Raw genomic sequence first — 26,614 nt, 5'->3', positions numbered from 1 at the left:
TAGATCTACCTGAAGACCCAGCCATACCATTCTTGGGAAAAAAAGATGTCCCACCTTGCCACAGGGGCATGTCTTCCACTATGTTCATAGTGGCCTTATTTGTGATAGCCAGAAGCTGGAAACAACCCAGATGTCCCATGACAGAAGAATGGATACAGAAAATGTGGTTCATTTACACAATGGAATTCTGTTCAGCTATTAATAATGAGGACATCCTGAGTTTTGCAGTCAAATGGATGGAACTAGAAAATATTCTGAGTGAGGTAACTCAGACCCAAAAGAACATGCATGGTGTGTACTCACTAATAAGTGGATATTAGCCCCCCGCCCCAAAAAATACAGAATACCCAATATACAGTCCACAGAACTCAAAAAGGTCAAGAAGCTGAAGTGCCCAAGTTAGGACTCTACAGTCCCACTTGGGAGGGAGAAGAAAACAATCACAAGTGGGGAGGGAGGGAGAGACCTGGGAGGGAAAGTGGATGGGGTAGGGGTAGTGAGGGGAAGAAGGGAATATGATCTGGTATTAGGTGAGGGAAAAGGACTGAAGCCCTGAGAGCCAGCAAAAAGAATAAAATAGGCAACCTCAGGAGATAGGAGGTTGGGGGGACCCTCCAGAATGTACCAGAGACCAGAAGTGAGAGACTCTCAGTACTCAAAGGGAAGGACCTTAGATGAAATGCCCATCAGTAGGGCTAGGGAATTTATAGAGCCCACCTCCAGCAGGAAGACTGGGCATCAAACTGGGAGGGGGGCATCCCACACTTACAACTCTGACCCATAAAAAGAACTACAGGGATGGAAATGGAGAGGAGCCTGAGGAAAAGAAGGTCCAGCGACAGGCTGAAAGAGCTCAAGGGGAAGTCCCAGGGCCTGACACTATTACTGAGGCTATGGAGTGCTCACAAAAAGCGACCTAGCATGATCACACTCCAGAAGACCCAACAAGCAGCTGAAAGAGTCAGGTGCAGATATTTGCACCCAACCAATGGACAGAAGCAGCTGACCCCTGTGGTTGAATTAGGGAAAGGGTGAAAGAAGCTGAGGAGAAAGGGGATTCAGTAGGAGGACCAGCAGTCTCAATCTGGACCCCCGAGATCTCTCAAACACTGGACCACCAAACAGGCAGCATACATCAGCTGATATTAGGCCCCCAACACACATACAACAGAGGACTTCCGGTCTGTGTTCAGTCAGAGATGAGGCACCTAACCCTCAAGAGACTGGTGGCCCCAAGGAGTTTAGAGGGTAGGGGTGAGGGGGGTGGGGACATCCTCATGGAAAGGGGGCAGAGAGGAAATAAAGTCTGAATCATAAAAAAGTAAATAATAATATTTTTTAATAAAAAAGAGCATCTTGAAAAGGGGGGGGCAGAGAATATAATAAATAGGCCAGGCATGGTTGTGCATGCCTCTCATCCCAGTACTTGGGAGAGAGAGGCAGGCAGATCTCTCTGAGTTCAGGGCCAGCCTGGCCTACAAATCAAGTCTAGGACAGCCAGTTCTTATTACACAGAGAAAAAGATCTCTCTGAGTTCAAGGCCAGCCTGGCCTACAAATCAAGTCTAGGACAGCCAGTTCTTATTACACAGAGAAAAATCTGTCTACACACACACACAGACACACACACACACACACACACACACACACAGAGAGAGAGAGAGAGAGAGAGAGAGAGAGAGGCTTTGAAGCTGATTTTAGTGAAAACTTTGTAAGCACCTTTAGTATAACTTTTTTTTCAAATAAATGTTTTATATAACAATGAATTTTCTTTAAACTTACCTTACTTAAAGAATAAGTAGCTGTATTTCACAAAAGAAGAAAAGTTAATAACTTTTTCTAAATTAATTGTTAAGCAAATATCTCTGTATACTAATAAATTGAAGCTTTCATTAATTCCAGAATTGAGTTCATGTACTTTTATACAAGGTAGTTTAGTCATGGAATACAGATTACTACTGCTATGTGTGATAACTGCTCCACAGAGTTGAGGGTTGGGAGCCTCAAAGTAAGTAGAGATGCTGGAATCGTTAGGAAGTTACCTCAGCAGGCAAGAATGTCAGTGGAATTAGAGGCTGATGTCAAGGTGTATATTTATTATGAGTCTACCACTCAGCATTGTTCTTGGTACTTGAGTACATGAGTAAACAAAGCAAAGGCTATGCCTTTGCAGGACCTGTATTCTATCAGTTTAAACAGAATATGGAAGACTGGCNTAAAACTCATCATTTGTAGAGTAGACTGGATAAGCATAACACTAACTAAAAGAAAAAATTATGAACAGTTTAGCTATGTGCAAAGCAGAAAATTAACAGTCTTTAAAAGCTGTTGGCTTTCTGGACCATGAGCTGAGATTCTAGAATGAAGATACTTAAAAATTAAGTGTTTCATCACCATTAACAATATCTAAAAAGCATAAGTGCCTCAAGTGTCTGTGAGAGAAAGATGGGTTAGTGGTGGATACATGTTTTCAATGTTGACAAAAAAGATGCTGATACATGCTATAATGTAAATACATCTTAAAAACATTCTGCTAGGTGAAATAAACTAGTTACAAATACAAAAGATAATTACTGAATGATTCTACTTTCCTAAAATNCCCAGAGGAGCCAAACTTACTAAGAAAGGAGAATGGGGCAGAGAGTTGGTGAAGTATTATTCCGTGGGTAGTTTCACTTTTTCAAGATTCAGAGTCCTGGTAGAGATTGGTGGCACAATTGTATGGATGCATTCAGTACCACTGAACCTCAGACAACAGTTCAGATGTTTCTAAGTGGGACTGGAGAGGTGGCTCAGTGGTTAAGAATGTATACTACTCCTGCAGAGGACTAGTTCACAACTGCTTGTAACTCTAGTTCCCAGGNATTCAACATTCCCTTCAGGTTTCTACAGGTACCTGAACTCAAGTGCATACACCCACATATAGACACATAAAGTATACACATAATTAAAAATAAATCATTAAAAGAGATGTTATAAACATTTTATTACAATTTAAAAGTTATGTTGTAACTAATTGCTAGAGAAAAAAATAACATAAGCCACAATGTATCATACTTGGGGAAGCTGACCTTGAATGTATAAAAGAATTGAAGGTTATTTATAAAATACCTTTCTTCATCATCCAGGTGAAGTAAGTGCTCAAAGGAGATGCTGACAAGGAAGGAAGTAGCAGGCAGTGGAGGCATAGACCCTGGCAGAGACTGACTAGGCATGATGCAGGTAGAGAGGGTTCTACAGCCACTAAGGAGAGGGGCACTGAAAGTCTGCAAGAAAGATGTGGGCCGAAAAGCCAGAGGTGGTCCTGAATATGCATGTGCCAGGTATGCCATGTGCTGAGAGACCCAAGAAATTGGCTTTGAAGAATCAGGATAGTATGTAATGATGGGAAATGGAACTTTAGAATACAGGGGACACCAAATAAATGGATGGTGGTGGTTCAGAAATGGCAATCCCCATATAAAGCTGTGCATTGAGTAAAAAATTAGAAGAAAAGAGCTATGCTCAGTATTGGCCATATGATGCAAAGTACAATTGGATTATGCAGGTACTGTCAGTCTAGGGACCCAGGAGTGGGTGCCTCTATTAACATGATGGGGGAAAAGGATGGTGAGGGAAATACTGAGTTAGTGCTGACGTTTTACATCCAGGGTATTTCCTACTATCTAAATAAAAGAACAGAACACATGGTTCANTTTCTGAGAGATCAGGTTTACCTCCAGCAGCCCCTTTGTGCCTTTCACAAAGGTTAATCAGGTTAATGTGTCTTGCATACACTGAGACCTCTGCAGAGAAGGGAGGAAATTATAGTTGAGTGGACATCTTCAGGGCATGNGATAGAAGAACAAAACAGATATCCCAGAAATCGCCTATAATCTCTGGATAGCTAGTGAGTTAAATAATAAGGCAACAAAATCAAAGTGCATGTAATCCATTAATAAGAGAATGTGGATTTCCTATTTAATATGGATTGTTGACAACTAAACTATGCCTCTTCACCCATGGTATTAGCATGCTAAAGCCACTGGCCTCCTTCTTTCATCTGATCTTTTCCCCAAAAGCTTTCAGGATTGTGGAGCATATTGTATATAATTCTGCAGCTATCCAACTTGGAATTCATACTTGGACAAGGAGGGAATGGTAAACATTGTTGGTTATGCTCCTTAATTCATGTCCCGTGTACTTCAGTGTGCTTCTATGGAACACACACATGCTTAGCACTCCCGCCAAGTCNCTGTTTCAGTCNTGGTTGCAGTTTCTTACTTACTGGTGCTGGAAGGCCANTGTGTTAAAGATNCCGAAAACATCAAAGGATGCTCAGCTTTCTTTGCCTTTGATATTTGTCTCTGGTTTCTGAAATTTGCCCAGAATGGGGAAAGGAACAGAGGGGAGGTCTTTCTATTTCCTGGAGCTCACATGCCACAGTAGTGCACATCTTGATTCCATTAGTCTATGCAGGTCAAAGAGCAAGTTCAGCTGGTGTAGTTTACAGCACCAGGGACAGAGTGACTAGCCACTTTAATGACTTGCCTTTCTGCTGCAACTTACTCAGGAAATAGGGGTTGCTAACCACTGAAATGTTTGTATCCACGGTTGACGGGGTGGGGTGTTTGTTTGTTAACTGAGGAACTGACTCAGAATAGGGAGAGTGACTGGGCAGGAAGTGCGCTGACATCTTGTCCTCCGACCCGACCCTCCGGGGGTCCTCCCTTGCATCTTCCTAGTTGCTCTCTTGGGGCTCTCCAGGCAAACAGTGAGGCTGCTTGTGCTAGCAGGACTCCATCTGGGGGCTGCCTCTAGTTGGAAGCACTCTGTTGTGGTCAACTTCTGACTTCTGTATCTTTTCCAAGAAATGATCACTTCTGACTTTTTTTATATTCTTTTCTGTGTCTCTGTTTTCATCAGAAAAATACTACTTTTATCAAAAAGTATCTTCTTACAAAGACTGTTTTCAATAGACAACTAAACCCAGTTTCTTTCACAACCTAACTTTTTTGTTTCATTCTGATTTTTTTGCCTCTGAAAACACAACATTTTAAACAAGTTTCAACTTTTTCACAGTGGGTCTAACAAGCACCTAATAGCCAGCTCACAGTGTAATNAGTCCTTCCTGTCAGATGTTCCAGGAGAGCAGCAAGGGTGATCCCACCAAGTTTAAAGCCGTTGCTGTGGCTTACACATCCTTCCTTGTCTTAAACCTCTTCAAAGGATTTAACTCAGTGGTGGAACTCAAGGCCCTGAGGTCACTCTCCATGAGCAAAGAAGAGGGAGACGCTCCACAGTGTTTTCAAGGCAGTTCACCCAAAGAGATCCAGTTTGCTCCATACCCAGTATGTGTACTAGCAAAAGGACAAGCTTGCAAAAGAGACTTTATTCAGCAACAGTCAGCTGTGAGGAGCCAAGACATCTCTCCTGCCTCCCCAGGACTAGTAAAGGGAGAGCTGTGGGACATAGATGATAAGTGTGACTCTCCATGCTAGGCCTGAGCATAGGGCTTTTGTCCTACCAGATCTTGCAAGGAACCCAAGTAAAGGCTTGGTAGTTCCAGGTAGTTTTAACCATTGCTAAATACNTGAAAACCTTGGGAATGCATACAGCAGAGGTACTCGCTATAGCAAAGCAGTAGATGTGTATTGCTGTGCTTCACTATATAACATCTAAAACATAACGAGAGCGCAAAGTGAGAACCCCGAGGCAGATTGTTCATGTAAATAAGAGCTTGGTTTATTACAAGAGTTATTAACAAGACAGGCATGGCAAGGGTCCTGAGGAAAGCTGAGGCCCAAAGGACAAAGTGAGGTTGCCTTCTTACAGGAAAGGGAGAGCTTGTATGCCAAGGGGTTGATGGGTCCATAGTAAATGCTTGCAAGTCAGGCAGTCTCTGATTCCCAGATGGCAATGGGAGGGGATTGTTTCTTACATTCTGAGGAAAGAATGTGTCACCTTTAGGGTGTGGGGAACATGAGGAAAAGGCACCCATTTGGTTAGTATGCATCTATTATATTAGGTGTTTAGGAGTTGGGTAACTTATAGCTTGGAATGTGCTAGCCTAGAGTCTGTCTGCAGAATCAGCTGTCAGGATGGGGAGAGACACCACTCGCTCAGGTGTGACCTGAGCAGCATCTGGAGTGGATCCCGGTGAAAAGCAAGAGAGGCTTCAGAGCCTTATGCATGTTTTCTTTGGGCATTAATAGTATCCATTGCAAATTTATTAAAATTATAACATAACCAAGAGAACAATACTGTCTCTATCCCTAACTGTCCAAGCATACCGTTTATGTAAGAATTGGAACTCGATCAAAACACTTCAACAATGTGGAATAATTTCACCTTTTCACACTGTGCTGTTCTTCTTTTTTTATTACCCCCTCGTGAGTATGTGTACGTGCACACATGCACAGTGTAGAGGCCAGAGACTAGACATCTCTCTCCTTCTACGGTAGTCAGTTCTCTCCTTCCACCATCAAGCTCAGGTCAGCAGACTTGCCCCCCCCCCATGAGCATTTTTCATAATACAAAACTCAAATCNCTGTCATCTTTGAATTTGTATCTAATAAAGATACTGATGGTGCTATATAATTATATTGCTTATATTAATTCCTCATTTCCTTTTTGGCTAATACCAACTGTGACTCTTACAATCAGTGCACAGACATGCGGCACTCTCACTGAGAGTGCATGCTTCTCATTCCACATCTTATGTCCNGAAAGGACCCTGATGACAAACAATAGGAAGTGTACAGTACACAGTTGAACCAACTTGAACTCCTTCAGCTATGAGGGCATTTNACCACTTAAAATATGTGTTTCAAATGATGAGCTGATGTATTTAGACCATCTTGATTGCTTTGGTGCTAACTAGATCCTGGATGTATAAGCCACCTGCCATTTTCTGAGTTCCACAGTGTTGAGACAGCTGAACGTGATACTAGGATCCATGAGGATCTTCTCTTCTCTTCCAGCAACAAAAACAAACTAGTTAAACGAGTTTTTATTTTCATATTGTAAGCTGGTCTGTGGCTCACATTTGTTAGTATTACTCGTTCAGAGTTTAGTAAATCTACTCATCCAAAATTAAATCTCAGAATATTTAANTGATAGTCTTCCAGTTTGTGGCTTCACTAAACTTTTCCGTATGACTGCAATTGAAGCCCAATTATCTTAACAAAAGTCAGAAGCAAAGTTAAGCTTCAGCAGTGCTCTCTCAGATTCAGCATTTCCTGGGTCAAAACCTAATAGCTACTTCATGTAGTAACTCAGATCTGTCCCCTTCCATGAGAGATGACCTAGGGAAGATGGGTTTGGGCCTGTAGACAGTTTCTTCACCCAGTTCATTCTGTTTATGTGTGAGTTCCTTTCATGTACCTCCTTGATCTTTACTTTTTGTACATAGACTAGAATACTTAGCAGACTGTGGTAAAGAGTAGGGTGAAAAGTGAGGTCAGAATTAGCACAGTATTAAAGTTTGCACAGAGAAACTGAAAGCTCTCATCATAAAAGCGGACATGTAACGCCAAGCACAGAATAAGTTTATTATATGTAAATGATCCCAAAATCCAAGACTATAAAAGCTTCAATGCTTGGTGTAAAGCTTGCCATTGAGNCTCATCCCTTTTCACCAGCTCTGGCCTACTTCCATTTTTAGAAATGTTTTCTTTCTTGATAAACTGTAGCTGCTTCTACCACTTTCCTGTGTCCCTGATCCAGTTCCTCATTATAAGAAATCCCANTGGGTATCCACTGAACCCCAATATCTGCCCGTAACTAAACCACTGGTAATCTGAGACATNTAACTTATTGTTTCAAGGTACATATATAGATCATTACCAATAAGTCACACCCCTAAATTTATTTGCATTAATAAGATCAAACATTTACTGATATTCAGCATGCNCTAGGAACAAATGGCTATGTTTCTAAGTCCACTTCTTGAAGTTAGCAAATGAGGACTGTGACAACATGGTTCAGTACAGTAGGTGAAGGCATTTGTACCCAAGCCTGACAACCTGAGTTCAGATCCCNTGTTGCAAACAAAGAAAAAGAAAGAAAGAATAATCTCCATGCCCCACAAAGGAACACAATAACAAAGCAGACGTAGCTTGGCAAGGCAGTTCCTTCTGTAAAAATAGTGCAGCAAGACTCAAACCAAGCTAGCCCCCACCAGGACAGGAAGTTGCCTTGATTTGTATTCTAACACAGGTAGGGACTGTTTTCTTTTCTCCGTTGGCTGAGGTCCAGCCTCACAGTCTTTGCTGTTAGTTAGTTTTAAAAGAATCAGCATGAAGGATAGAAGTAAGGGTTAAGATTTGAATAAAAGCTAGGGGAGATTTATGGATTATTGGCCCTGGGTGGGCAAATTACCTTTAATAGAAAAAATGGTTTTCATACCCAAAACTCCACATGAACAGAGAGAACAGACTCTGTTTTTGAGACGATCTCACTGTGTGGCCCTTGCTTGCTTGGGACTTACTATGTAGACCAGGTGGGTCTCGAATTCAGAGNTTGGCTTGACTCTGCCCCTCGAGTGCTAGGATTATTAAAGACAAGTGTCACCACTCCTGGCCTTATTTTACTTTTTAATTAAAAAATAAAAATATAAAATAAAAAGAGTTCCTACATAGAGTTGTAGCTAAATTTGAAAAATANAGAGTTAGTTGGTACAATTTTGTCACATATATGCTTTAACTACTTAATTCCTCCTGCTGATGAGTACTATGTATCAGACTATGAAACCATCCCTTTAAGACATTGGTCACACTCAGAAGCCAGATTCCATCAAGGAAATCAGGCCACACATCACACATACTCCTGCAGAGACAGACAGACAGACAGACAGGCAGGCAGGCAGGCAGAGAGTGTTTATGTACTTTTTACCCCAATCCTGACAGAGTTAAGAAGCTGTCCTATGCTGTGGTTTTTATAGTTCCCAACTTTAAGTTCTACTCAGTACTTGGCTCCTTCATGCTCTTTGTCAAGTGAACAATGTTGAACTAAATCACATGGTATGAACTTCCTGCCACCCCGTAAAATGATATAAAACTCAGTTATTTTCCTTTGTTCTCCGGATTTTTCTTTGTAGAACTACAAAAAAAATGTTTCAGTGCTCATGTGGTTTTTTTTCTTCCCCTTTCAGGCAAGAAGCTCTTCTGGCTGCTATTAGCGAAAAGGATGCTAACATAGCTCTTCTAGAGCTTTCCTCCTCAAAGAAAAAGACCCAAGAAGAAGTGGCTGCACTGAAACGGGAAAAGGACCGCCTGGTGCAGCAGCTCAAACAGCAGGTATTGGGTGTGCCCAAGGACAGCGGAGACTGGCCGAAGAGGCCCAGTCCTCTGCCCTCTCAGACATGTCTGCCATTTCAAAGATGTTTTAGTACCCTGTGTTTCGTGACAGATATTAAATACAAAATATTTTCATAATTAGACACATAACAGGTCTCTGGCTATATCTAAAAAAAACTCACAGAATTCTCAATTGGACTAGGGAGACCTTACAGGTCTCAAGGTTTTTAAAAAACATTATAAAGTCACACTGGTCAGTCTTTTATTCATACTCACACTTGACTACTTACTATGTTGAACATTTACTTCCTCTGTATTTGCAACTTTGGGGGATTCAGTTTGCTTTCATTTTGTTGAGACAGGTCTTGCTATGTAGGTCTGGCTGACCCAGTACTCATTTTGGAACCTAGGCTGGCCTTGAATTCATGACAGTCCCCCTGCCTAAACTTACCCAGTGCTGGGATTAGAAATATGCACCAGTATATCCAGATGTATCNAAAACATTTTTGTCATAGTTTCTAACAATTCTGTTTCACTGGTGGTCAAATCAGAGCATTAATGGACTCAGAACAGATTAGCCGCAAGTGTCAGAGATCAGTAGAATCCTAGCTTTCCTCCAGCCTATGCTGCCAGATCAGAATCAGCTTCCACTCTATGGCTTGCTAAGCCAACTCTCAGACTTCTTAGCACCCCTCTCTTCCCTGTATCACACTCTTTACTGTCAACAGATCTTTCTAGACTCTCATCTGAATTTATTTAACATCACTGACCCAAGTATTAGTAAATGCTAACTATATATCAAGACCTCTCCTGAAAACTTGCATTACAAGATAATTTGTTTTATCCAGCATTCTTGATATTTCATCACACAGGAGTTTTCAGGTCATCNNGTCTGACAGGCATATTTCCTTCCACTTATACTAAACATCTGAGCAAGAACATTTTTTATTACTTTTTTTTTTTACATCCTATCAGGTTACTTAGCAAATCTCATTTTCAAATCCTGTAAATAGTTTGTTTCATTATTGTAAACAACTGTCAAGTTCCANAGCGTGCAGTAGAACTACAGACTAAGAATTTAAGAATAAATGAATGGGTTGGGGATATATAAGTTAAGTGGGTCCACAGGGCTGTAAATAGTGCATCTACTCATAATGAAAGGACTTCATGAGCCACGCTATAGCCATGCTTCATTTCCTCAACTATAAATAACTATTGTGGAATGTGAAGATGAATTAGCTTCTTCAGAGGACTGAGATCTTCTTGAGAAGACTAGTACTTAAGTGCAAAGCTGCAGTGTATATGCGCAGAAGTGCCCGGGAGCTAGCTGACTGTCAGATCCTAATGCTGTTAGTTACTCCCTGTTGGCATCCTGCTCAGGTGACCAGAGCCTATTCCTGGTCTCACTGATGCTTCTGTCACTGTTAAAGGCTGAGCGTTACCTTTCTCCGTACACAGTCTTAATCAGGGTGTCCCCTGGGATTATACCCAGGTGACTGNCACAGGGTCAGGGTGGGGTCTACACTCTACAGTTGAGCATTTTCCTAGTTTCCTATTGTGTTGTATTTTACCTGTTTAATCTTCAGTACCACGTTATTTCCTTATCTCCAAGTTCTTACTGTAAAGGGGTATTTGATTGTTTCCAAGTATTTCTATGCAANTGGAGGAAATGCCCATCAGTTTACATTCATTATTTTTGTATTTTGTTGGGCACACATGTCACAGTGTGCATTTAGAGGCTAGAGGACAACTTGCAGGAGTNTTTTCTAGAAATGGAACTTGGCTTAGCAGGCTTCGTAGCAAGTATCTTTACCCACTGAGCCATATCACAGGCTCCCAAGTAATACTTTAAGTAATTCTTCTATGTGGTTCTGTCCATTATGTAGTTGCCAGGTTTTAGTCTCCCTGGGAGGACACATGACACTTTATTGGCTACCTTCACTCTTGTTTACTGCTTCACTATATAAAGCCAGTTACTCTTGACAGTCACTGATTTAGGCCTTGAGATAGGCCGAAACTTTGATTTGAAGCATCTTGGATTCTAGTAGACCTCGCAAACATCACTTATCTGAAAACTAACATTTGTACATACTTTCAAATGTCTCCTGAATCCTGCTGGAATACTCGTTCCCACAGTGACAGTTACCAGTGCTCTGTCCATATTCCATGTATAAACAAGCTGTCTGCCCTCAAATGTATACCACTCTCTTGACACCTTCACTTAGCATATTTAACTCTCTGCTCATGGGTAGAATGTGGTTTTTTATTTTGACTTTGCACTTTTCTTTCATAGACTGTGGGGCCACCTTGGAGCAAACTGTATCATTTTCCTTTTGTCTGTCTCTCATAGCAGCTCTCTGACTAGTGTAAGCCTGTGTTGTTCATGGTACAGAAGAGAGTCCTTGCTGGGGTGGTTGCATCCCTTTTGTTAGGAATTGAGGTGTGTGGGTACGGAACACCCCCATTTACTCCAGCTTTGCTTTTGGTGTGCATGTGTTNATCTGCTTCCATCAGAGAACATGTAGTTTGAGTATTAGCTCTTTCCTAGCCAAGTGCAGATTATTTTACTTGTGTAAAATGTTTGTCCTCTTTCCTATCTTGAAGATTCTACTAAGAGTTGTAAATCTACTGAGATAGATAGATAAATAGATAGAAATAATGCCATGTATTTTTGTTTGATTTTTTTAAAATAGATTTATTTATTGTTATATGTAAGTACACTGTAGCTGTCTTCAGACACACCAGAAGAGGGCATCAGATCTCATTACGGGTGGTTGTGAGCCACTATGTGGTTGCTGGGATTTGAACTCAGGAACTTCGGAAGAGCAGTCAGTGCTCTTAACCGCTGAGCCATCTCTCCAGCCCTTGTTTGATTTCTTAAGTTTTGAGAAGAACTTTGTTAAAATTGTTTGGGGGCTTATCAGATGCACTTTTAAAAAAAAAAAAAAAACAAAACTTCTTGGTCTGAGACCTTGACCCTACCCATTGAGGCAACTGTTTTTTTTAAGACTGTGATTTATTCCTTAACAATTTTATACATATAGTGTATCTTGATCATAATCTACCAAAAGATTCCCCTACATACTCTCCTCATAACTTCCTGTCTCCTGATTCCATGGAGTCTACTTAGTGCTGTCTCTTGGGATGCTGGCTGTTGTCAGTTTGTTCATGTGCTCGTCACCTCAGTTCAGTGAACCCATGAGTGTGACAGCCATGCCATGTCTTCAACAGGCCTTCATGGCGTTCTCACTCATCATTGACTCTTACATTCTTTTTGCCTCCTCTCCACAAGTTCCCTGAGCCTTGATGGGATGATGGAGATGTCACATTTAGGGCTGAGCACTGAGTGGGCGCATAATCCCAGTGTTGAGCAGTTAAGAGTCTCTNCACTAACTGCTGCCCACTACAGAAGGAGACTTCTCTGGACAAGGTTGGGAGCAACTTTAAAGCTATAAATGTAAATACTTAGAAGGCAGTCGGACAACATTTCCACTTATCAAAACAACAGTAGTAGGTTCCCCACTAGGACTTTTCACCTCCTATGCCGTGCGTTTTGGGCTAGGTTTTTAATATGGAACAACTTTTAAGGCCACTAAGTTGCAGCATGATAAATATGTAGATCCTTACCTATCCAGTTTACTGTTGGCTTTCTGTAGTACATAGAGAGTTCTCTTTGAAACACAAGTAAAACTGTATATGAAAAAAGACAAAACACTGAAGATCTAATATGAACCAAACTTTAACGTCGCTGATTTTTAATTAATTTTCTTTCTCTACAATGAAAAAATTAATAACGTTGGATGAAAAATCTTTCTAGCCAGCCAAGAAAATAGAGCTTTCTGTAAACTAGTTACAGGTTTAAAGCCTTTCATTATGAATTAAATTTGGAATGGGAGTCTTTTGCCAATAAAAATAATGGAGACTAAGCCTTTAAAGCTTCAGACATAATGTAGAATCCTGACTTACCCTCATTCTTCGTTATTTCAGAAATGATGACAAGGAAAGTCTTTTCCAGTATTTTTGATCCACTGATTGTTAATCAACAGACAGGAGTCTGTGAATTTAGAAAGCCAACTTAATTCAAAATTTAAAAACCAGCATNTATTTGTATACATGTATTTATATACATTTTTCTTGTCATTATTTATATATATATAAATTTTTTCTTGTCATTATTTCCTAAAGAATACTAGTTATTTCTATGGACATAAAGTATATATGAGACTATGCATAGGTTATATGCATATACTATACAATTTTTATATAAAGGACTTAGATGTCCTTACACTTTGGGATTCATGGAGGAGGAAGTCTTAAGAGATTAGAACCAATGTCCCCTGATACCAAATAACAGTTATACACCACAGAAAACAATTTTTTAAAATTTATGGATGAAAAGAATATCTTTCATGGTATGTTGGTCTCATTTTCCACTTTCAGTGTTATTTTAATACACACATACACACACGTATAAATAATTTTATTTTCATTTTCACTTATGAGAGGCCATGTTCTTGTACTTTCTTTCACATTTGCTGGAAGTAGTGAGAAGAAACAGAGCCACTGTGTCAGTGTTGTGGTTGGTGACTCCTTAACANAGACATTCAGTTCATTTAAGTAAATTCCTAAATTTTGAACATGACTGCATGTGATGCTGTTGCTGAAGTTCTTGAATAGGGTGAGGAATATCTCCATATATCACTATGGAATCCCTTGGCNGCCTCCTTTAAGGAGCCTGTGTTTCACTAATATGGGTTTTCACCAATGCTCTCCTTTCCAGNTTGAGTAGATATGCCTACTGCCCAGTTCCAAAGTTACTCCTAGATCTTCAGTTTCTGTTACCATATACCATTGTACCAGTTACCAGCATCAATTACACACCTTCTACTCTATAAAAATCCCCTCAACTTCACACAATTATTATTTCAAGAATTCAAAATTATTTCAAAAATTATTTCATTTAGGGTCCTTTATAAGTTGCAGTCAGGCTGATGGCCAGGTCTATATCCTTAGCTTACTAGAGAGCCTGTGACTTCTTCCTTCTTCCTCTTCTGGTCCTAGAGACATTAACACTTTCTCTGACCAACTTCGATCTAAGTGCTGGCATGGAAAAAAAGAAATCTGAACTTTTTTATTATTATTTTATGTGTATGGGTGTTTTGTCTGCATGCATATTTGTGCACTACTTGTGTGCCTAGTACTTGGAAACCAAAAGAAAATGTCTGAACTAGAGTTANAGATGTGAAGGGAAGAACATAATGTTCTCAGGATAGGAGTCAGATAGTTCTCTTCTTCTACCATGTGGTTNCTGAGGATCAAACTCAGCTCATCAGACTTTGTAGCAAGCACTGTAATGCACTCAGCTAATCCTCCTGCTTCCACCTTTCACAGCACTAGGATTATAGCACATGCCACAACACCCCATTTTAAGACCTGATTTTCTATTGAAGGTCAGTGACTGTAAGNCACATAGAGAACCAGTACGACAACANACCAGTGGTCACAAAGGTGAACTGTGTAATTAGTGAGGGAAATTNGAAAACAGAGTCAACAAGACTTTGTGATTCCATTTCCANTACACATGGGNAATAAGGAGCCAAGAGTAGCTGAAAATCTAGACTGNACAGCTTGAAGAAAAATGATTTTTTTTAGTAGATGAAAGGTGAGACTTGAGGAAGCAAGGGGCTCACAGTGTTCTTCCTGGCAACAAAGTTGGCATCATACCCTGATGTAAGTATCACCACAGAGGAGAAACATGGGAGAAGGTAGAAGGTAGACCACATAGTCTCATTTGGAGAATTACTGTGGCTGTCACTTTCCTCTCTGTCAAAGCATGGTTATTTGAACAGTCATTCATTTGATGCCCCTCGGGACTCTCTGAAGGAGTTGATACATCTTTTAGTCTGGTAAACAGAGCATATGATATCTCATAGTTTACTATTAAGAATAAGAGATTTCAACCTTTTCCTTTAAAACACCAGGCTTATTTCTATTCTTTTTCTATTATGTCTTCTTTCTTGGCTTGAGTATTTTTCTATGAAATAGTTTCTGCAATGCCTTATTTAGGCATTACCATGTGACTCTTAGAACAAAAGGTTAATAGAATTAATACTGAACTTCTTTTTTCTCACAAGTATGTAGGTATGCATTTATGGCTTTAAATAAAGTTGCTAGTTCCTTCCTTTACTTGTTCCTTCNTTCCTTTTCTCTCTTCAAAGCAATGTTATTCTTTGTGCTGCTAGAACTAGATTTCATCTATCCTGTGACAGGGTTGAAGAGAGAAGACATCTGGTATAAAATCCTTTCCATGACAGTGAAGTGCTTATCCCCTTGCATTCTTATCTTACCTCAAGAAGCACATCACATAAGAGCTGCTCCTGAGGAGTTGAGTGTGTGCTGCTTTGCGTCTCATGTCTGCGAGAGGCCACCCTGACTGTGCACGGAACAGGCTTGCATCAGATTTCTAACAGACCTTGATCACACTCATGTCTTTTAGGAATGAAGAAGTAAATGCTGTATCTTCTGTCACATGGGTCAAGTGTATGATCCTTGCTCTTTCTACTCAGGTCAGCTTCTTGTGCTTATACACTCATCCCCAAAAGCACTTGAAATGCTTCTCTGCCTTAGAAATGGATTAGTGTATGCTTTATTCAGATTGCTTTTAATTTTAAACATGTCCTAGATCAGGTACAAAAGATTGGCTCCTGTTTGCCAAGAACCAGCCTCATCTTCTTGGAAAGGGGTTCTGAGGAAGGAGTATCTGGGGGTGGAGAAAAGAACAACTCAGAGTCAAATCGTGGATTAAAAGCTAATGTTCTGCTTGAGGCAGCTTTCCAAAAAACTCTCTCAAGACAGCTCTATCTTACAATTCTAAAGAACTCTCTGGATAGCTCATCTCTTGCAGATCAAAAGTCCAGCCTTTTATTTACATACCAACTCCGTCATCCACCCAGGTTCCCTTTTGATTAGCCCATAAATCTGCATCCCATGAACCCAGCCAGCCCCCTGATTTTTTAGAAGAAGACTGCAAGCACATTTTTTTAACATTAAAAATGAATTCACAGATCTGACTGCCTTTGTAAGCACAGACAATGAGCTATCAGGGTGGGATCCTGCCCTGAGATTACCATTTCCAACATACCTAGTCCCAAACTAGCTCTGTCCCAGGCTGATCTTGAACTCAGGAATGTCCTGCCTTTTATCTGCCTGCCTTTGTGTTTTTCTGACAAGNTGGCTCATAATATAGCTGCCTCTGTTATTTTAGGTCTTCGAAGCTCCTTAATACAATTCATATTGTATCCTTATATTTTGCATACTTGAGAAATTATGTACTCTTGAACTCATGTTTTCAGAGTTCTTTCCCACAGCCTTGAGGGCTATCCTGAAGGTCTCAGCATTTACCATTTTGCTGAGACACTAGCCACACCCTTGCCTCCTGGTCTTGTGTCATCTCTGATGANCATTTACCTTGGCAGAGAGGACCTTCCTTGAAGGAGGAACATGAAAATATGCACATTACTATANAAACAAGCCTTATGCCACAGCAACCATCAACACTTATGGAGGCCTACTCTCAGCTGGCTTTGTTCCAGGGGCAGGAGCCATGTTATGTTGTCCCTTACATGGCCAAACATGTTTTGGGAATCTAATCCTTGCCCACATTCACAGTAAAATCAACACAGACATTCCTGAGCACATGGTGATATCCAGATGCTTTGGTCATTCTTTAGGTGTNACTTTGTTGTTGCTTCTTGTCCTTCCTTGTCTTCTGCCTTGCAGGCTTACTAGCATTATCCTAGTATGTTCAAGCGAAGTATCTTCTTCTTTTTATTTTTTTTTCTTTTCATTTATTTATTTTAAACTCCAGATTTTATTCCCCTCCCGGTCTACCTCCATACCACATCCCATACCTCCTCCCTGCTTCCCTGTCTCCAGAAGGATGTCCCCANCGCCTACCCTCACCCCACCAGACCTCTAAACTCTCTGGGAACTCCAGTCTCTTAAAGGTTAGGTGCATCTTCTCTGACTAAACACAAACCTAGCAGTCCTCTGCTGTATGTGTGTTGGGGGCCTCATATCAGCTGGTGTATGCTGCCTGGTTGGTGTTCCAGTATCAGAGAGATCTCAATGGTCCAGGTCAATTGAGATTGCTGGTCCTCCTACAGAGTCACCCTCCTCCTTAGTTTCTTCCAGCTTTCCCCTAATTCAACCACAGCAGCTTCTGTCCATTGCTTGGGTGCAAATATTTGTCTCTGACTCTTTCAGCTGCTTGTTGGGTCTTTCGGAGGGCAGTCATGATAGNTCCCTTTTTGTGAGTGTTCCATAGCNTCTATAATAGTCTCAGGTCTTGGGGCCTCCCCTTGAACTGGATCCCACTTTGGGCCTGTCACTGGACTTTCTTTTCCTCAGGCTCCTCTCCATTTCCATCCATGCAGTTCTTTCAGACAGAAACAATTATGGGTCAGAGTTATAACTGTGGGATGGCAACCCCATCCCTCACTGATTCCCTGTCTTTCTGCTGGAGGTGGGCTTTATAAGTTCCCTCTCCCCAATGTTGGGTATTTCATCTAAGGTCCTTCTCTTTGAGTCCCGAAAGTCTCTCACCTCCAGGTCTCTGGTGCATTCTGGAGGGTTCCCCCCAACCTCCTACCTCCCGAGGTTGCATGTTTCCATTCTTTTTGCTGGCCCTCAGTGATTTCAGTCATCCCCCCCCCCACCCAATACCCAATTATGTTCCCCTCTCCACTCCCACATCTCCTTTCCTTCCCAGCCTCCCACTCCCCCACTTTGTGGTTGCTTTCTTCAACTGTAATTCATAAACAACAAAAGAATGGAAACCTAAGCTAGGGCTTCAACAGTTAGCATCAATGGAGTGCTTGCTCTGCTTTGCCGTGTGTTCCTTCTCAATGTCTGCTCATGTGGCAAAATGGATGGGTGCTCCCCTTAGCCACCTTTAGAAGAAGACTAACTTAAGACTTAAAAACTCTCACCTCTGTCTTTTCAGCACTTGTGGTAAGGTTTCAATATGTGAACTTCGAGCAGAAACAAACATTCCGACTATGTGAGAGGTCACCAGAAGGCATTCTAGAAAACAAAAATTTAGTATCTCAGTTTGTTGATATATATTCTCTTTCTGCCATACACTAGAAGGACAAACTGACATACATGTGTTAGATTAAAATATAAAGAACCTGAGTGTTCAACAATACAGGATAAGGATAAGCAATCTATTCTATACGACCAGAAAAAATTAGGAGTGAGACCGTGAAAATTAATGTTTATCATTATCAGATTAATAATCCTAAAGAGTTATTAGGTGCTGAATTTAAACTATGCCCCTTTCTAAATGCTTTTATTCTATTAGTTTAATTAACCAACCGGTACTATACAATCTTTTAGTCAAAATCCATGATCTACCCCCATTTTAAAGACAGGGAAATTGAGGTTCAGAATTTACCTCATAACATGCCTAAGGATAGATGACTAGTATATGGAAGTAGAATTTAAACTAAGCCAATTCGGCCCTGAAGTTCTTGCCCCTAGGTGTCATTCACTGGATATCTCTTTTACTTTTTTTTTTTTTTTTTTTTTTTTTTTTTTTTTTTGGAAATAATCAAAATGCTTTTACTTCACCATGAAATGTGTTGGAGATAAGCAGTCAAATTTTGACAAAGCCAGATGGCTGGAAAATTGAAACAGTATTTCCTCCCAGAGTTAACAGTACCCTGCAGGGTAGAGTGGAGTTTAAAGTACCACGTATATAGAAATAGGTACCAGGTGAGGGTGAGTCAGAAGAGTGCTCCCTCTTACAACTTCACTACCAGCAGGGGGCGGAATGGAGTACTTGGTGCATTTGTTCCCGCCCATTGCTGTGTAACAGACCANGGCCAAAAGCAGTTTATGGAGGAAGTTTATTTTGGCCTACATTCCAGCGGGATAAGAGCCCATTATGTCGGGTGAGCATGGCAGCAGGAACAGGAAGCTGACAGATCACTTTTGTTACCTTAAACAAAGAGCAGAGAGTTAACTGGAAGTAGGCAGTGTCCACCCCAGCAAGGCTGTGCCTACTAAACTTCCCCCAATAGGACCTCCAGCTGGAGACCAAGTGTTCAAATACCTGAGCCTATGGAGGACATCTCATTTAAACCACTTAAAATGTCTTAATATTGTTANTGATTGTCACTCATAAAAGGAGTAATGGGGGATCTTTAACGTTATTCTTCAGATTGTGTTCATGGTAAACACTTAAAAACCATACGATATGACTTTTGATGCTTTAAAGCTTTATTTGAGCGATATTTTATTGTGAACCATACATTACTTTTGAATATTCTGACTCAAATAAGTGATCCTAAGATGGTTATAGGGCACTCATCTACCAGCTGCCCACAGTCAGCCACCTTTGTAGTGAAGATAGAGGGTCAAAAAGGCCTTTGGAACATTTGTTATTTTTTAAACCTAAATTATTTATTAGTTGCTGTTAAATTTTATACATGTACCTTCTGTAGTAAGTTACACACTTTTTAATTCTCTAAGATTTTTCTAGATCATCTGTTATTTAATTTATAAGTAATAACTTCTTCCCAAATACTTAGTCATAATATTTATATAAAATCTACCTAAAACTGAATGAGCTGTTTAAAATAATAAGTAGTTTCTTAGATAACATGGAAATGACTCCTACCTAAATATAAACTAAAATATTAATGTTACAGAATATCATTTATAGTACAACCTAGCCTTAATTATCAGTATAAAAAATGTAGTATATAAAGGGCTTGCTTTGAGACTGTTGTCTTCCCTGCACAAAGTTACCTACCTGTTTTAGCTCAAGTGACCACAACAAATACCATAGAGTAGGTGGCTGAAATAGTAGTTTATCTGTTTGCTCACAGTATAAAGGTCTGGAGGTCCAAGGTAAAGTCGGCTGACTCCTTTCCTGGTGGGAGCACTCCTCACCAGGGCTATCTTCTCTGTGTTCACATGGAGGAGTTCTTTGACTCATTTGCTCTCGGAACAGCTACAGCCACAAGGTAGGAGTTAATCCTTCGACTTCACTGAGTCTGAATTCATTCCTAAAGACCTTGTCTCTAGAAGCAGTGACATTGGGGTTAGAGCTTCAGTNTTTGAATTGCTTTGACTAAACCCTTGGCAGTATCCTCCCAAAGTCTGTGTTTAGTTGATTTGATTGTGGATGGGACTGTTTTCATACTCATGAACGTCTTTAAGGTGCTTGTTGCTCTACGGTGTATCATGGAGAATTTATCTCAATTTAAACTATGAATTTCTTTTTAGACACAAAATCGAATGAAATTAATGGCTGACAACTATGAGGATGACCACTTCAGATCCTCCCGATCCAATCAGACGAACCATAAACCCTCCCCAGACCAGGTAAGACCATGCTTGAGTGTCTCATCTTTTTAAAAGGATCACTTATATCCACGTATGTTGTGGTAACATTGCAAATTCTAGGTTATAAATTAGAAGAATCTTAGCTTTTCCTCAAATAAGTTCAATATAGGAAATTCATGATTCTGAACATCTTAAAAGTAATTGCCTTGAGATGAGAAAAAACTGAGTGAGTCCTACTTTTCTTATTAAAGAATTGGTTCCGTTTTAGGAAAGCAAGACTGCTCAAGTGCAGGCATGGCTCAGAACAGAAATTAATTCTTGTTGAATTGCAAAGTATTTAGTCTCTGTACATCATCCGTTAAAGGTACAGCTACAGGCTGGGATTTCCCTCAGTGGTCAGTAGCTTATCAAGGCTCTAATTTGAATCTCTAGGACCAGAAAAAAATTAAATATTTTTTGAGTACTGTGATAGATGAAATTTAATTTCTTCCTTTCGTTTCCTGGTATACCCTTTCAGCATGACATTTTCAAGAGACATTGCTTTCAGCTTGCTACTAGTGCAGAAGAGACAGTCACGACACTGAAGAAAATTATACTGAATTGCACATTTTTGAAAGGAGAAAAAAAAGCCCTCCCAAGATCTTGAATGTGATGAATTCCTATTCATGGGGATTGGGCAGATTATTTCATATCTCTGTGCCCAAAATCAGTTTCAACATCTCTGTCACACCCAGTCTTAAAATGTATAAAAGTGCAAAACTAAGGGGAAAAATAATAGCCAAGTAATTACAACCATATTACTGCAAAGTCAAGGAAACTCCCCTGCTAACGATCTCCACGAAGTGACAGCTGGGGCATTGTCTTAGAAGAAGCCATAGAAACATATAGGTGAAAGTAGCAATTGGTATCCGGAATGTTAATCTGAGAGTCAGAAGGAATGGTCCTATAAGATGGCCTTTACTAAGGCAGCTGAGACACACCTAGTACTATAGAAGCGAAACAGAATCAGCCTTACATCAAATGGAAACCCATCTGCCTGGTGTCCCCACCTATAAACCACTGCTCTGCCTGCTTCCTGCTACTGGATTAAGACTGTCTAGCCTCTGCATGAAGCATGTCCGATCTTTCCCATGCAGCAAGCTGGGTATGCTGTAGAGGTGATAGGCTGTGGGAAGGGCAGACAGAGATGGAAAAGGGCAACCAGCAAACCCTACAGAAGAGCTCTGACTTGAGAACGCTACAGCAGCTCTGGGAAAGGAGGGGACTAGACATGGACCATAAACTCATTACTAATTTGTACTTTAGACAGCTAGAACCTAATGTACAAACGGCCAAGAACTTCTTTTCTGCTACATTATGTTTATGTCTTTGTTTTAATACTAACCAACTCTTTTTCATTCCCATGCTGCCCTGGGGCATTGTTCCCTTGTCATCTCTCCCCGTAGGATGAGGAGGAGGGTATATGGGCATAGCCAATCAGATGCTCTTAGTTCAGCCATTTTGTTCAGAACGGTGAGAAACAGCTTTCCTTAATTATGGGAATGATTTTCGCTTGTTTTCATGTTTCATTCTCCGTGCTCACTTCACATCTTCTCTGTACAGTCATGAACTCCCCAGTGTGCTCTCTGATCCTTTATTTTCACATGACTCTTGTGTGGATTGCTGTGTTTTTGACATAGTGGGGTTTGGATTTTGTGTCTTTTTTTCTTTTTGTGTGTTATTAGTCACATTTATAATTTCTTTCTGTACATTTTGACAGAACTTCCAGGGCATATAACAAAAATTAATGATTTTATTTATAAATCATCCTATCTCTGATGATTTTACAGTGTCCTGTTTAATAACTCACCACGAATTGATGGGATTGAGGGGTAGACAAACAGCTATGTTGCTATTAGCCTATGTTTAAAATATACTTTATGGTAATTATAAATATACAGTCTGATTNATATTTGTTTTTTAAAAAGCTGTGCTCCGAACTATACCCTCTCATGTTCCTACCTACTTAAAGAGAATACACAGAATTCTGAGGGCCAGTCCCTAGGATCTCCTGGGGCTTTGACATTAGTTTTAAAATATCAATTTAAAAAAAGTTGGAACAAGGGAATAAAGATGGAGGGTATGTTTTAAATTTCTTTTCTTCCACTGCTGCCGTGTTCAACAGCTGCCAGGACACTGTCTAGATTCTCCTTTACAGGCGATTTGGCTGGAAAACACAGTGCAGCTGTGGCTATGTCTTCCTTTGATCTGATGCCCTTGAGGTTTGTCTAAGGAAATCAGTTTCTTGGAAAGTGATAATTGTGACTACTAAGCTCACACGTACTGGTCCTTGCATCCGCTGGACACACTGCCCATGCTTTTGTTGACCTCACTCCTTTGGAGTCTGCTCTCCCTGAAATGTCTGTGTCTTGATGTTAAACTGATTTAAAAATGCAAACATATCAACCTCTGAATATTGAACACAGCCAAAAAGGATAAAAGGTAAGTCTTTCAGTGGCCGGGGTTCTGTATGACTTTTAGCAGCAGGTGGGAAATGTACAGTAGCAACCAGAAAGCGTGCTGCACATCAGAAAAAGCTAAAAACCAAAGGACATCTGTGTCCTGGTTGTTCATTTGCACACTGCAGGGGCATATATTTGTTACCATGAGGCACGTAGGGGCCACACAGTAGCTATAGTTTAGCAGTCATTTGTAAATGAATGATTCTGCCTTCTCCGGTGTTTTGGTGGGGTGTTTTTGTTGTTGGGTTTTTTTTTTTTTTTTTTTTTTTTTTTTTTTTTTTTTTTTTTTTTTTTTTTTTTTTTTTTTTGGTTTTGGTTTTTTCTTTTTTTGGCAGGACAAGGTAGCTTCTTGGCTTGTGGCAAGCAGGAAGAGTGCCCCTCATATACATGAATTGTTTCACTCACAGCCCTTTTCCTAGTCAATGATAAGAAATGCACAAGCCATGTCCTGAGTCTGGAGTCTACATTTCCAGGTTTGCTGCTCTGATGGAGCAGGTCTATACCAAACTTCCTGCTCTTGCACTAACAACCCTGCACTAACGTGCCAGATGCTGTCGGTGGCTCTCATGGTCATTGCAGCTAGCTGACTGGAACTGTTGGTTTATAATACAGTGCTTCATACTTTCTAAACTCTGCCACAGACTTTATATGGTAAAACATTTTACCTAACCAAAAAAAAAAAAAAAAAAAAAAACCACTAATAAAGGCTGGGGTTGTGGTGTGTGCCTGTAATACCAGCACTTAGAAATCTGAGGCTGAAAGATTATGAATTCAAGACCATCTTGAGCTACATAGCAAGACCCTGTCTCAAAAACAAAATCAAGAGTTGTATGAGCAATCCCTAAAGCACTGCAGAAGTCTTGGCTTCTTTCTTTCCTGTATTTTATTGCTTTCTTGTCTCTACAGAGAATGGATTTTTCTTAACAAAATTTTGAATTTGAATTTTATGTTTTCCTACCAACTTAAGAACTTAATGTTTTGTCTAAAGCATTTTATAAGCCACCACTCACTGACGAAGATTGAGTCTAAAGTAGAAGCCATAAATAATGAATTGGGAGGAGCTAAAAGTTGTAAGCTGGGCCAGGCTGGGGGCTGCAGAGCCTGAGGTTCCGAGTGCAGGCTCTGAGCAGTCTTTGCTGAGTCTTACAGCAGCACCTGCTGACTGGTGTGCTCGCTCCACTCTGAGAGACAGTGCCGTAAGAAGTAGAGTCATTGTGAGACATGGACCTAGACTCCACAGCCTGGATCTGGACACCACCACTTAACTCTGGCCGAGGGCCAGTAAGGTCACCTCTCTGTAGGAGTTTCTGTACTTACCTAGTTGTTTATCAGTGCTTTGTGTTAATGTAGGATGCTGTCAGAAGTGTCTCACATCCTTAAGCACTGTACTTTATGCAAGGCTATTACTGTTTTCTTGCTGTGGAACTCATTAATTTCGAGCTTATTCTGAGAAGAATAGTTTTCAGTGACTGNTAGTTGCTATTATTAGAAATACCATCTAAGTACTGTGTTTATTTCAGAGATAAGACTGGAGGGCTGGGGAGATTTGAAGTTGTGTGAACATTAGTAGATGTTCTTAAGTGGTAACCAAGATACATTTTTTTTTTTTTTTTACTGAATGTTTGATGTCATGTATGTTGAGGAATATTTTCCTTTAGGAAAACAACTTGTAGGCTAGCAAGATTGCTCAGTGGGTAAAGATACTTGCTAAACAAGCATGACAACCTAAATTCTATCTCTCTAACCCCACATGTGTCAGAGGGAGAAAACTAACTCCACAAACTTGTCTACTGACATCCATATGTGAACCATGGTATGTGTGAAACACACACACACACATATGCATGCATCCACATGCACAGTAATAATAGTTAAAAGAAGACACTTTGAATTTTGTTAAGGAATTTCCTCTAACAGATATATAGTCAGTGGCATTTTCTGTAAAAGAATACATTCCGTCAGTAGCAATGACATGNTTGCCAACATAGGACTCCAAACAGTAGTACAAATCTGACCACCTTGGCCACCCCGGTGAGAGCACCAAAACGAAGACAGGCAGTTTTATGTCAACTAAACACAAGCTAGGGCCATCAGAGAAAAGGAAACCTCAACTTAGAAAATGCCTACATACAGATGGAGTTGTAAGGCATTCTCTTCAGTGGTATCAGTGGGGTGCAGGGGCCACCCTTATGTTGGTGGNCTCAGTTCTATGAAACCAGATGGAACAAGCCAGTAAGTAGAACCACTACCAACTGCATGGTCTCTGTATCAGCTCCTGCCTCCGGGTTCCTGCCCTGTTTTAGTTCATGTTCTGACTTCTCTCAATGATAAAGAGTGATATGTAAGTGTAAGCCAAATAAACCCTCTACTCTTCGACTTGCTTTTGGTCAAGGTGTTTCATCACAGCACCAGAAACCCTAGCAAAGACAGATTTTTCTGTCTAAATTAGCTTGTTTGTGCTGTTCTTTATNCCTTCACTTTATCCTTCCTTCTTCTTCCTTGACAATAGAACATAGGAGCCATGAGTAATGTGACTTGCTTTTGCACTCCTGTTATCCAGAACAATACCTCTTCACCCTTAATAGATGTATATGCACACAAATAAAATGGATATGATTATAAAATAACGTGTGTGTGTGTATCTCCTAAAGTTCACAAAATCCAGGGGAGCATTTCCATTGAAACCAAGAAATTACTTTGAACCAGTGTACTGCTAATATCAGCATCACTGTTATAAAGAGCAGAACATCAGAAAAATGCAGGAGATGGGAGATGTAAAGGAAAGCTGTAAAGAAACCCTGACATCTGGCTCCTGCAAGCATTCCAACTCTAATAGAGTGAATATAATTCAAAGATACTTTCTGACTGTCACCTGAGCATCTGAGGGCAAAAATGTATCCTCATGTAACCTGTGGCTCATTGCTGACAAGACTAGCCCCATGCTCTTCAGGGACTTCACCCTGAAGAAGTTGACTTGTCTAAACTGATGTCAGGCCCCTCAGGTGCAGTAAGTCTTTATCATAGGCCATAAAAGTTAGTGTTGCTATGTAGACTTTAAATGACTAAAGTGTAAAAATGGAGTTATGTGTATCAGAAAAACAAGTTTTTAGAATATAATTTGGAACACTGTGTTTCAGAACTTAGGATGAGAGATGATGCCAATATTAGCACTGCTTTTAAAACAAGTGCTTTAGACATTACTTTGGTTCTGTTCTAGTGGGGTATCCACACTGTTCCCTTACCTGTTGGACACTGTCTTAGAGTTATATTGCTGTAATGAAACATGATGAGCAAAAGTAACTTGGGGGGGGGGGCATTATTCTTTCACAGTTACATATAACAAACATCCAAAGCAGTGAGGGCAGGAATTCCAGCAGGGCAGGAACATGAAGGCAGGAGCTGGTGTAGAGGGTATCGAGGGGTGCTACTTACTGGCTTGCTCACTGTGGCTTGCTCAGCCTGCTTGCTTGCTTGCTTGCTT

At 40.4% G+C, this 26,614-nt stretch overlaps 1 protein-coding gene across 1 annotated transcript in view; it reads left to right on the top strand.

Annotated features, from left to right (window-relative positions):
- The window catches only part of Erc1 (ELKS/RAB6-interacting/CAST family member 1), a 277,665-nt gene that overhangs the window by 203,759 nt on the left and 47,292 nt on the right, over positions 1 to 26,614 (top strand). Inside the window, exons 15-16 of the mRNA XM_029478247.1 lie at positions 9,133 to 9,277; positions 20,573 to 20,671. Coding sequence (XP_029334107.1) covers positions 9,133 to 9,277; positions 20,573 to 20,671 — 244 coding nt within the window. The remainder of the gene's footprint in view (positions 1 to 9,132; positions 9,278 to 20,572; positions 20,672 to 26,614) is intronic.

Source organism: Mus caroli, chromosome 6 (assembly GCF_900094665.2).
Source record: "Mus caroli chromosome 6, CAROLI_EIJ_v1.1, whole genome shotgun sequence".
In the NCBI taxonomy this organism is placed as follows: Eukaryota; Metazoa; Chordata; class Mammalia; order Rodentia; family Muridae; genus Mus; species Mus caroli.
The sequence above is the reverse complement of the archived record's forward strand: the minus strand, read 5'-3'. Positions and strand labels throughout refer to the sequence as shown.